The sequence below is a fragment of the Microtus ochrogaster genome, unplaced genomic scaffold (assembly GCF_000317375.1).
Source record: "Microtus ochrogaster isolate Prairie Vole_2 unplaced genomic scaffold, MicOch1.0 UNK29, whole genome shotgun sequence".
Taxonomy (NCBI): domain Eukaryota; kingdom Metazoa; phylum Chordata; class Mammalia; order Rodentia; family Cricetidae; genus Microtus; species Microtus ochrogaster.
Window position 1 is genome coordinate 2,956,631 of NW_004949127.1, and position 13,179 is coordinate 2,969,809.

General features: G+C 43.2%; 1 protein-coding gene across 3 annotated transcripts in view; it reads left to right on the top strand.

The window, feature by feature from the left end:
• The window catches only part of Stk3 (serine/threonine kinase 3), a 208,914-nt gene extending 197,071 nt beyond the window's left edge, over window positions 1-11,843 (top strand). For all 3 annotated transcript variants that reach the window (XM_026789790.1, XM_013354119.2, XM_026789789.1), the window contains one exon: window positions 9,600-11,843. In XM_026789790.1, coding sequence (XP_026645591.1) covers window positions 9,600-9,758 — 159 coding nt within the window. In that variant the 3' untranslated portion in view covers window positions 9,759-11,843. The remainder of the gene's footprint in view (window positions 1-9,599) is intronic.
• The last annotated feature ends 1,336 nt before the right edge of the window (window positions 11,844-13,179 follow it).

Consider the following 13,179-nt stretch of genomic DNA (forward strand, 5'->3'; position numbering starts at 1 on the left):
TATCCACTGTGCTGCTGCCATCTGTGTTTTCAATCACATAATTCGTGTTTTAAAAGAACCGTAGATTTTAATGCTTTATAACTAGTGTATTGGGATCCTAGTTATTTCTAGGTGCTGCTTCATGATTAAAACATTATCAAAAGAAATTATCCATTACTATCTCAGCTTCCTGATTTGTGTGTTATGGCTGTGTGTTTTTAATTAGAAAGTGATTTTTCTAAGTGAATTTTTACATATTTATGCTATGGAAATACTTACACAGTCATAGGTATTGTGATGTCACTACAGCAGGAAATTCTATTAGTCCCCCTTGGTGACTGAGTGTGAGCCAGGCCCACTGTGCCTCCTTCCACGTCTGCTTGCCCACGAGTGTTAAGTGATGGCATTGTTAGCATTTCATAGCATTCTTGGCAGAAGCCATGCGTCTAAAGCAACGGTCTTTGTTATAAACATGAGTATCTTATCAGACAAATGTAACGAGTATTTAATAGAGTGTGCCACTGCCCATGAAATTCATGAAGTGTGCTCAAAATGTCCCATTTTCCCCAAGACAGTCTTTCTGTTTCCTTCACAGTCCTCCTCAGGGCTGGGCAGAGGGCTCAGTAGGTCAGCTGCCAGCCTTGCACAGTTTACCTTCTTGATGTCACACACATACATGACACCATACTGAAGAGAACTTTTGTTGCTGTAGGATTGTCACTAGTGTCCATTGGCAGGGGTCCCCAACTTGTCAAAGAAAGCTGCTTCCTGTAGCAGCCAGACATGTGTGTAAGAACATGCCGCTTTCTGTGCTTTCAAAAAAAGACCTACAAAAGAAAGTCAGTGTCCTAGGTACCAGTCCTAACACTAGACACTCATGGCTGGGCTAGCCTCTGGTAAATGTCCCTTTGCTAATTAGTGCTTGGGAAGACAGGAGGAAGGAGGAGGGCTGGGTACTGGAGGTGGGTGGAGAATACAATGACGTCTGGAGTGTCACTGATGAAGATATCCCAATAAGCCTCCCTTCGGGCCTGCTCTGTGCTGGTCAAGATGCTCCCCAGCACAGAGTGGCAGGGCCCTTGCTTTGTGGGCCCTGCAGCCCTGTTTGTTTCATTTTCCTCAGTAATTGCCATTCTCAGTAGTGAAGTAAGAGCCGCATCTCAGATGGAATCGTAAGGGGGAAAGGTGCATGTTGCTCCAAGCCATAAACAACTTGGAACTGTCTGAGGCATGAGTGGATAAATCTTACAAAATGCTATAGGCAATCCTGCATTGAAATTACCATAGGAAATTATTGTTGTCAGGCATTCTGTTGGTAGTTCATATCGGTAGAATTGCTAGCAGATGGGAAAATAGATGAGTCAGGGTACAGTATTAGCAGCCCATGTTTTTTTAATCACAGGCCACTAATAATGTCTGCAGCATCTGTGAGATTTGTTTAAACAGTTGCTAGGAAGAGTTTGTTTTCCCAGTAAACACAATAAACCTTGTACAGTATTTTCTTGATGGACTATTGACTAAACGTGTTAACATTTATTTACATGCAAGACTGTTTGCTTCATTGTAGTGGTGTCTCGTTTATTCTGACATATTGATTATGCCAACAACTCTTAAACCCATTAAGCTTGAAATGTTACCACATTTATACACTTGAAAACCTTGTAATTGAGCTAGCAAGGTGGCTCAGTGGTAAAGACCCGTGCCACCCGACACCAAACCTGACAGCCTGAGTTCAGGCCCAGGACCAGAATGTTAGAAAGAGGGAACCAATTCCCGCACATTGTCCTCTGACCTCCACACACTCAAGCATATGCAAAATAAGTAAGTGAATAAACGTTTTTAAAATCTTTATATTCTTTGTATCTGTTGCTTGTTTTTTAAGACTTATAAGAATATCTCCAGTAATTAAAAATATGTTTGATAAACATAATATAAAAAAATCCAAGGATTTTTCTAAGATGGTTAAAATTATTTTAGAAAGTAATTCAGTCTTGCTATTTAGATGTGATATTTTAGTTTGCAGAGTAAAATAAGTGTGTAACTTAAAGATCTGCCGGCACTTCCTGTCAGCAGTTATAACAATGTTCAGGTTTTCTCATACCCAGGAATAACCCTAATTGCTGACAGTTTAGACTGCAGAATTATCAGTAGGGTGACTTAAGTTTATGTTCCTTTTTCTCTTTTTGTATCCCCCCCCCCCATTTTTTCTTAACCTTATTTTTCATCTCCACTTTTACATCACGGAGTTGTTTGTACTGCTGATTTACGAAGTACTGACATTTTTATTTAATGAGCAGATACCTATGTGCCCTATTGTTGTCAAAAGTCATGGGCTTTTCCTGAAAGTCTTATTTAAAACAGAAACAAACTAGCAAGCTAACCTGAAGCCTAGGAAAAGGGCAGTTCTGTCTCACCCAGTGGTTCTCTTTACTCATTTCAAATGTCTACACGGATTCTCCGTCTCTGTAGACTTTCCCTAGATGGTTCAGCTTGGCTGGCTTAGAGACCCTGGTAATTTCTTAGTAGCCATGATGTCATGGCACTAACTTCCCTGTAGGCCTACGTGGAAACATAACCCAATATCCCATGAAATTTCGTTTCAGATCCTTACACACTTGTGGGATGAAAGTATTTACCCTTTAATGGAAGCCGTGAGCCTCTTTCCACTCTTCTGCCTACTTGTTTGTCCCCATTGTAAAACCACCCAAGAAAATCTTTCAGTTTTTTAATGAGAAGCACAAAATGTTATTTTAAATATTTGAGATCTAACAGGTCAGAAATACATACCTTGATACTGTGCTGGATAATCCCCTTACCAAAATTAAATGGTTATAACTGGTTTGTGGACTTTTTGTTTCCTTCAAGGCCAGGCAGGAGAAAAGTCCTATACGTGAGCTTGCTTCAGAGAGAGGCATGCTTGGGGGAGGGAGGGAGAAGTAAAGAGGTAAGTTTGGGATTTTCTCCCACAGACTTAGCAGTACGGTAGCTGAGTGCCAGTTACCGACATGGTAGAATGGGAGGATCACAAGTTGCAGCAACACAGAAGCAAATACCAAAATACCAAAATTTGTTTCTCCCAGGTACATGCAATTTAATTTACCTGATTTCAGAAATTAGTCTCACTTTGTTGTTATTTTTATATCTTGCCCCATGTTCTGGGAACTTCTTCAGCCAATGGTCTTTGAGATGCTGGCCCACTTTGGGCATGGTCTTGAGTACTATGAAGAGGTAGGGGCGTGGGCAAGCCCCTTGGCTGCTGGATTTGTGGATTTGGTTCCTGTTCCCCCTCATCCAGCAGAGTGCTGATCTGTGAGTCTACCCTAAATAAAGAACCTTTACTATCCTCCATTCTGAGCCAGTGTGGGACTACTTCATTGTAATAGACCACATCTGGTGCCCAACCTGGATCCCAAGTCCCCGGGCCCAGAAACTCCACCCCTGCCCACCTGGCTTGATTTCACCTACTAAGCAGTTTGGTTTTGTTTTTTTCCAAAACCCCTCCGCAGCTGAGCTACTCCTTTGGCAGGCCCTCTGCGCAGCAACTTGGCAATAGTCGAGTACACCCCTGATTGATTAAGTTATAGGTAATGGGCTGTTAGGAGGCAGGATTTGTTGGAGGAAGGAGGTCACAGCAGGTGTGTTTTGAAGGGTCTCTCTTGTGTGATCTCCTGTGTCACTTTGTGCTCGGTCTACAGTGAGGTGAGCAGCTTTCCTTCACAATGCCCCCACCATTCTGTTCTGCATAACCACAAGTCCAGAAACACAGGACCCACCTGCTGGGAATCACAGGCTCTAAACCCGTGAGCCCAGTGACCAGGAACCACAGGCTCAAAACCCGTGCACCTCCCTTAAGTTGTCTGTCGTGGGTTTTGTCACAGTGACAGAAAGCTGACTGACAAAGCCTCTGGCTGCACCAAGGTGTGGGTACTCTTTAGTGTCAAGACCGTTTACAGATCATGTGATCAGGAGAGAATCCTTTTTCCCATATAACTCCCTCCATCGTAGGCTTCAGTTCTGTCTTAAATGCTGCTGATTCCTGAAGTCTGTGTCCCAAGCCCTGAAAGAACAATTTCTCTCTGGTGATTCCACCTCGATGCCTTCTTTCCACCTCTAACTCACTGAGGCTAAAGTCACTTCCCTGCCTTTATTGCTGATACCAAACGCAGCTGATTACCTGTGCTCCCAGCCAGTCAACGAAGCACCTGCCCGTTCTCAGTACCTCTCTCCCCATCCTCTCCCGCTCTGCTCTTCCATCCCCAGATTCTCAGTGGACCACTAAATGCTGATGGTGGGTGGGTCTTCTAGCTTTCCCTCCATGATAATCGATTTGCTATTTAAGAAATTTCTCCACCATAGCCATCCATTTTTGCCTCCCCCTCCTCTCTCATCTCGTCTTTTGTTTCTCTTCTTAACTCTGCGCAGCCTGCTCAGCCCCTCCAAAGATGAGGCACATGTGCGCATTGTGTGCACAGCCCTGCTACCGTTTCCAGCTTTCTCGCGCGCCAGTGAGCTCTGTGTGGTCCCTCCTTGCCAGCTAAGTTGCAAGCTTGTGAACAGCCTTTTATTCATGTCTTTGTCCGTAGTGCTCGGTGTACAGGAAGTCTGAATAACTGTTTTAATAAAGGAGTCTCTGAAGTTCCCCACAGTCTAACCTGAGGACATAGCTAGCTGTTCATTATGCAGAAGTTGTTCTCAATAACCCCAGCCGTACAAGGCTCCAGTCCAAAGCTCAGACCTAAAACAAACAGTCAAAATGAACAGGATGCACCTTACCCCACCCACGCCCCGTCTTCTTATGTCAGGCTTTCGTCATCCTGCTCTAGGGTAGTGCGTTGTAAGTTATTTAATACAGTCTCTCGCTCTCAGTAGATCCGTGGGCCTGATGTAGGCATAAATATACCCTGTGGTAGCAGGAAAAGAAGTGAGAGGTTGCTTTCGGACGAAGATTTCTGAAGGAGAAGGCTATTATGTAGCACAGATTAGTGATATAGATATTTTTCATGTGTTGATAATGAGAACTTGTCATCGAGGGAAGGTTCTTTGAGACCCTATACCTCCATTCCAGAAGCCGTGCGTCTATAAAACGCCCTGTTCCAAGTGAGACAACTTGCATCACTGGAACAAAGACTGTTTAGGTGCTTGTTGATTTACGTTACAGTGGACCACTAGTTCCTTGGCAGTGCTACCACAGGCCTGCTCATAATTCGTACACATTCATAAATTGTATACATTGGAAGCATAAAATCTGTTAAAAGAGACTTTTTCTTCTTTCCTTGAATTCAAACCCTTGTCATAATTTAGCATTTACTAACTGCTGGCAATTTGCCCCAGTAAAGAAGGACAAGACATCCACAGGAAAGTCTTAATGTCAGAGATTTTAAAGTTGGGGTAGCTGCTTGCTTTCCATGACTAGCCTGAGGTGACCAATCCCTCCGAGCCCTGTGTTCTTACTACTACTCACTTGCACATCGTGGTTTTCAGCAGTGAGCCAGGAGGTTCTGAAAGTGTACGGTCTTATAATGGAAAAAGGATTAGACTATCTGGAGTACGATTGTGAAACTCAGTCATAACTTAATTAGAAAACACTTTCTGGAATCAAATACCAAATTCTGTTGTTTAAATTGTGTGGTGTAGAACTTCAGAGATGAGAATGATTTGCATGTACTGAACTAGAAGAACGCTGGCGTGTGGCTGGGGAGCTGACTGGGCGGTTAGGCACGCTTGCCGCTCTTGCGGAAGGCTTGAGTTCAGTTCCCATGGCCTCTGTGAGGTTCTCACAACTGCCAGGAACTAGCTCGAGGGTTCTCTGATGTCCCTGACCTCCAAGGGCATAGGAACTCAGTGCACATAGTCACATACAGACACATAATTTAAAATAATAAAAATAAGTCTTTGTTTAAAGAGAACACTGAAGTAGAATGGACTCCATAGACGTTCTGGGTACCTCTGTCTTCAGAGACGTGAATCACTGAGGTAGAATTGACTCCATATATGTTCTGGGTACCTCTGTCTTCAGAGATGTGAATCCACGTCCATTCTGGTTTACAGAACAATGTCACATGGTTTTTTAATTCTTTTTATTGATATTTATTGAGCTCTACATTTTTCTCTACTCCCCTCCCTGTCTCTCCCCTTCCCCTTCATCCTTCCCCCCGAGGTCCCCATGCTCCCAAATTACTCAGGAAATCTTGTCTTTTTCTACTTTCTACTTCCCATGTAGATTATATCTATGTTAAGTCTCTCTTAGTGTCCTCATTGTTGTCTAGGTTCTCTGGGATTGTGGTTTGTAGGCTGGCTTTCTTTGTTTTATATTTAAAAACCACCTATGAGTGAGTACATGTGATAATTGTCTTTCTGTATCTGGGTTACCTCACTCAAAATAATGTTTTCTAGCTCCATCCATTTTCCTGCAAAATTCAAGATGTCGTTATTTTTTTCTGTTGTATAGTACTCCATTGTGTAAATGTACCACATTTTTCTAATCCATTCTTCGATCCAGGGACGTTTAGGTTGTTTCCAGGTTCTGGCTATGACAAACAAAGCTGCTGTGAACATGGTTGAGCACATGTCCTTGTGGCACAATTGAGCATCCTTTGGATATATACCCAAAAATGGTATTATTGGGTCTTGAGGAAGGTTATTTCCTAATTTTATGAGAAATCGCCATACTGATATCCAAAGGGACTGTACTAGCTTGCATTCCCACCAGCACTGCAAAAGTGTTCCCTTTTCCCCACAACCTCTCCAGCATAAGTTGTCGTTAGTGTTTTTGATCTTGGCTGTTCTTATAGTTGGAAGATGGAATCTCAGAGTTGTTTTGATTTGCATTTCTCTGATGACTAAGGATGTTGAACATTTCCTTAAGTGTCTTTCAGCCATTTTAGATTCCTGTGTTGAGAGATCTTTGTTTAGGTCTGTACTCCATTTTATTATTGGATTATGTGATCTTTTGGTGTCCAATTTCTTGAGTTCTTTGTATATTTTGGAGATCAGACTTCTGTCTGATGTGGGGTTAGTGAAGATATCTTTTCCCATTCTGTAGGCTGTTATTTTGTCTTGTTGACCATGTCCTTGGCTTTACAGAAGCTTTTCAGTTTCAGGATGTCCCATTTATTAATTGTTTCTCTCGGTGTCTGTACTGCTGGGGTTATATTTAGGAAGTGGTTCCCTGTGCCAGTGTGTTCAAGTGTACTTCCCACTTTTTCTTCTATAAGGTTCAGTGTGGCTGGCTCTATGTTGAGGTCTTTGATCCATTTGGACTTGAGTTTTCTGCATGGTGATAGATATGGATCTATTTTCATTTTTCTACGTGTTGATATCCAGTTATGCCAGCACCACTTGTAAAATATGCTTTCTTTTTTCCGTTTGATATTTTTTGCCTCTTTATCAAAGATCAGGCATTCAAAGATGTGTGGATTGATATTTGGGTCTTCTGTCCGGTTCCATTGGTCCTCCTGTCTGTTCTTATGTTCCTGGGAACATCTGTCTTCAGAGATGTGGGTCCCCGTCCATGCTGGGCTCACACAGCAGTGTTACATGTTTGTATAGTTCAGAGAGTTTTTAGCTTCCTTGTACATATGTCTTACCCCCACCGTGATTTGAACAGAACCAAGCACGGAAGAAATGTGTAATTAATGGGGAAACTGTGCTACTACGAATGGTATGCAAGTGTGCATTATAGCAGAGTTAAAAGCTGGGTCCGCTGGGTATTTAGGAGCCTGAGGCAGGAGAACCTTGAACTTGAGGCTAGCCTAACATATACAAGGTAGAGTTGGGACTGACAGAAAGACTCTTCCTTTAAAAAAATAAAATAAAAAGCAATAAAGCCAGGGAGGTTGTTTTGTGCTATCCAGCGCAGCCCAGCGGGGCTGGTTTCCCATGGCCGATGGTGCCCACCCCAGGGCAGCTGCTCGGCTTCAGCTGAGCACCCTCCCACAGCAGTGTTCCTCCCGGCGTATTTTTGGAGCTGTCTCCTGTGACTCATTCGCGGTATCCTCAGAACCTTTTTTTAGCTGAGAGTAAGTTTGATTTGGGGAAGCAGGAGTCACTTGGGGCCAGGTATGGTGAGTAAACTGGAGGATCGGTGGGAAATGCTACCCCAGCCTCCTGTTTCGGTGACTAAGCAGAGAGTGTTTTCTAGCTTTGACTCATAAACAACTAGGAGTTCGCTTCTTTAAAACAAGAAAAACCGAGCTTCAGCTTTCGTCATTTTCAAACTAAGTCTTTGTGCTCGTATAATGTGTCTGCTCCAGGATATCGGCTTCCCGAAGTTCAGGCTGGCTTTGCCTGGTTTTCAGGCACCCGCAGCTGCCTGTCCTCACCCCCTGCTCCCCACCATACAGCCTCACTTGAGGCAGGCAGAGCCTTCTCTTTCATGGGGCTCAGACTGCTGAGATGCTTTCTCTGTCAGGACAGTGTGGCCTGACTCCGTGGGAGTCTGCTCCCCGCATGCCTTGGACTTCATAGCAATCTGGAATCGTGTTTAACAGGGGTCTCTCTTCTTTGTTAAAACCTAACCCTACTCCTAGTGTAGTCAGGAAGGGCATGGTTTTAGGAGTTTTACATTATTTGGGAGTTGGAAACCATATGCTTGCTCAGCACCTATGTGGGAGTCAAAGAGATACAAAAGATGTGGTTTTCTCCTCCCACCATGTTCATTCAAGGAATTGAACTTATACCTCAGACTTGGAGCAAGTGCCCTTACACACTGACAGGGCCAGCTTGGGGTTTATGACTGTGTGAATGAGTGTGTGGTACAGGGCAGCCTGTAGTCCTGACGACGTGCGACTGTGTGAGTGTGGAACAGGGCAGCCTGTAGTCCTGACGATGTCTGACTGTGCTTTTCAGGAGATGACCCATAGCTTCCTGTTTCAACAAACAGACAAATACAGTTAGGCACCAGGTGCTGTAGGTCCTTTTATATAGCAGAACAGGTGATCTTTCCTGAGGTCACAATGAAAAGCAGTAAGGACTGTGCTGCTGTCCCCTAAAGCCAACATGGCCAGACTGTAGTGTACCTGGTAAAATCTCATGGCCGGTTCATTCTCAAGTTGGCCACACCCAGAGCAGAACTTACATAGTGCAGTTTGAACCAGCTTTTTGTTTGTTTGTTTGTTTGTTTGTTTGTTTGTTTGAATCACAATACTATTTTATCAAAACACCACTCGGGGTAAAAATATTCTAGATAATGTAACTCTGTTTAAGAGGTGACATTTTCGGCATTTGGTAAAATAAAGGGTAAAACTGTTGACTAAGCCTGTTTCTGGTCTGCCCCTATTCTTGTCCTGTCGGTGTTGGCTTTCCCCAGCCCCATCACCCCAACAGCTGCTGTTGACAATGGCACATTGGTCTCTGGGTCTTTTCAAATGGTTTCTTCATCTTCCTTTTTATCATTCAGTCCTCTATAACAGTGCAGGCATTGGTCACTCTGCTGTGGATTACTTGACGTTTCTGCAAGGTGTAGCTTGTGGCTTCTTCAGGGAAATAATGCATGCTTTAATTGTTGACCATGCTTCTAAAGTGGTGTAATGAATTTTCTGAAATATCTATTTTAAAACTCATTAGACTTCTAATATATTTTAGATTATTTTACAGTATTAATTTCTTTTTTCTGCATTTAGTTAAAAAATCTAAGTTTAGAAGAACTACAGATGCGTCTAAAAGCACTGGATCCCATGATGGAACGGGAGATAGAAGAACTGCATCAAAGATACAGTGCGAAGAGGCAGCCCATCCTGGATGCCATGGATGCAAAGAAGAGGAGACAGCAGAATTTCTAACGACTCCCTCTGCTCAGCATGACCAGAGACCAAGCCACCACAGAAGGGAAGGGATTGCACTACTTTTCAATCCCTAAAATGTATGTTCTACAATTTTGCAAAAGTCAAAAACTAATGATGGTACACCTAGATAAATTCCACAGGCAAACTGTGCAGTTGTATCCACTCTGACTTCATTGTGAAAGGGTGAGAACGATAGAAATGTGCTCTTTCTGCCAGCTGTTCCACAGCAACCAAACCAACCAAATTTAAAGCTATATTTGGAGACTTTGGAAATCCAAAACTGTTGCTTAATCGCACAGTACTGGAAGGCTTTATGTTACAATCCTCTATTCCTGTGGAGAAGCCTATTTATTGTACCCCTTAGGTAGACTTATTTATTTATGCGGTTTCACTTTTTGTTTTTTAAAGACAAGATCAGGATAGTTTTGGTGGATGTCCGGACACAATGACAGATACAAACACACAACTAAATTGTACAAAAGCAGGGAGCTCTGGGTGCATTCCTTCATCTCCAGTAAAAACAAAGCAGCGAGAGCAATAATGTCCAAATGGACCAGACATTTTTATATTGAAGAATAATTTTATTTCTCCCTTCTTAAATATTAATTCTTGACTTTAATATTGGTATAAATAAGGCTATATATGTGTGTGTGTATGTGTGTGTGTGTGTGTGTCATACAGAATTGTACCCTGTAAAACCAAAGAAATCAGTGAATTCTTGCACACACACACACACACACACACACACACACACACACACACGCAGAGGTGTGGGAAATACTTATAAAGAAATGAAACCCAAGAAAGCAATACAATTGTTTCCTATATTGGTCCACAGTAATCTCATCAGATTATTCTGTGAAAATATGCTTTTGTCACAGGACATTTTGTTGATTTCATTTGTTTCCTGGATTGATGCGCATCATGTATCTGACAATAACAAAACAGTAAAAATGTTTGTACTAAACTGTGTCCTTGGGACCTGGGGGGGAAGCAGACTTAAGTTAGGAGACTCGTTTCTGAGTTAGCATTTGTGTAATTGAACGGGGACCAGTCCTTCTCTGCACTACCCATGGCCATTTCGAGTGTGTGTTGTTTTATGTATTAACTATGTGTGTACATCATGAAGACAAATAAATTCCACGGTGCCACCTGGCACACTTCATCTTTTTTTTTCCTTTTTTAAGCTCATGGCCTGGACTCCGTTAGGCAGGTCAGGTTGCTTGGCTGGTTAGGGGTGACCCTGAAACTTCAGCAAAACTACATAAAGATGTAGCTCAGGTTATTCCTCTCAGACCCAAGACCCACCGTTCACTGGCAGGGCACTCCCCTGCTCTCAGCCCCCACGGACACAGTGGTTACAGGTGTGCTTGCCACAGGGGAAGGAGCCCTGGCAAACGTCACACTCACGTCACAGCAACAGCTTCAGTGAGTGCAGGAAGTGTCCCCGACACTGACCACAGAGGGCAGGTCACCTCAGAAAGCTTCCACATGTTTTTAAGTGGCATTGTGCTCAAGATCTTGCCTTGAAGTGACAATTGTTTTTGTTCTGTTTGATCCTTTTACATAGTATATTGTATGTGAATTATAAAACTGAAAATAAGATGGCTAAAACTAACAAGACTTCCTGTGCTCACCCCAGCTTATATAACACATAGCAAGGCATGTGTTCACTGATCCCGCTCCTCTTTGTAGGTGACCATTTGGGACAGTCAGCCATTTCATCAGCTCAGACAGTATCCAGGTTCCCTTTCTTAATGGTCTCTCCTGTCACCCACTGAACCCTGATGGCCTCGAAAGACTAACTTCCACCATCCAAGCAAAAACACCTACTTGAGATGACAGAAACTAACGAAGACGATTTCTGCCCACCTGACTAAATGAGGCTCTTAGCCACTTGTACTTCCTGAGATACCTGAGTCAGGACAAGGGCTCCCTTTCTGTAATGCCATGTACTTCCTGAGATTCCTGAGTCAGGACAAGGGCTCCCTTTCTGTAATGCCTTGGTCTGATTGCTTGATAATACTTTTACACCCTGTTACTATATCTGCATCTGTTCACACACACACACACACACACACACACACACACACACACACACGTTTTGTTTTCCTTTGCTTTGAGACAAGGTTTCTCTACATATCCCTGGTTGACCTGGAACTCTCTCTGTAGACCAGAACCATCTTGCACTCACAGAGATTCACCTGCCTCTGCTTCCCCAGTGCTAGGACCAAAGGTGTGCACAGCACGCATGGCTCATACACATTTTAAGAATCAAGAGCAATGAATATCATTTTACTCTGAAGCTGTGTTAAATGAGTCAGAACATTTAAGCATAATCTATTCTAAAGTTTCCCTGTCTTCTCCCTCCCTGGCCCTCGCCTCCCCGTCCTGCAGCAAACGCAGTGTTGCTCAATCATGAGCCGTGAGAGAGACCTTTAAATCTGGTTGAGCCCAATGAATCACGGCGCCCAGGAAAAGAAATTACCTAGCTGTTTCTGAGTTTAAGAAGAAACCTTTTATTCGGTCCTCCCTGCTGAGAACTTCCAAAAATAAGTAAGCATCCTGTCTGCACAGCCACCCTTTAGTAGGCACTGTGCGTGAGCAGGGCTAATGAGCCTCATCCCAGGAGAAGCTGGCTTTGTCCTGTACGGTGAGCAGAGCGCCCTGTGCTTGATTTAATGAACCGAGATGCTGCACAGTTACAGCGCAGCCTATGTCAACATGAACAGGTCTGTGTTCAGAATACGGGCGATAGCTGTAACTCATGGAAACTGGAGAAGAAAAGAGACTTAGTGGGTTTCAGAAGCACGACACTTGTCAGTCGGGACCCTTACAGTGTTTGACGCTGTGCTGGACAGTGTCACCTATATGGTTTTGTATCTCTTCTGCTCATTTACCAAGTCACATCCCAGGGTTTGAAGCCATGGCAGGTGTGCCGCTTCTCAACAAACATTATATAATACGTTAGTGGGATGTTTTTAACTTGTCACAGGAAATCTTCCCAAATTACTGACACATTTATATTCAATAGAAATGCTATTTTTGTTTCTTTCCTATCTTAACATTAAAGATTAATGATTAAAATCTAAAAATACTGCTGTTCTAAATAGAATTCTTTAACTACTTGGAATTGCTGAACCGTCACCATTAGGCATAGGCACTTAATTAGTTATTTCATTAGAATGCTCCTTTTTTGGCACAGGAGACAAGAAATTGGGTCCATTGAGTATTGTGTTTCTTTGCCCTTTGATGTGATGGAACCTGGACCCAAGGGACTCATATATCCTAGCTGGAGACTCTGGTGTGTCTAAGGTGTCTTAGGCCCCCAAGGACTGGTCCATCCGCGGTCCCTTTTTTTGCACCAACACTTGACTTCAGCCCTTCCTTTCCTGGTTGCTGACTACAAGAAAAGCCA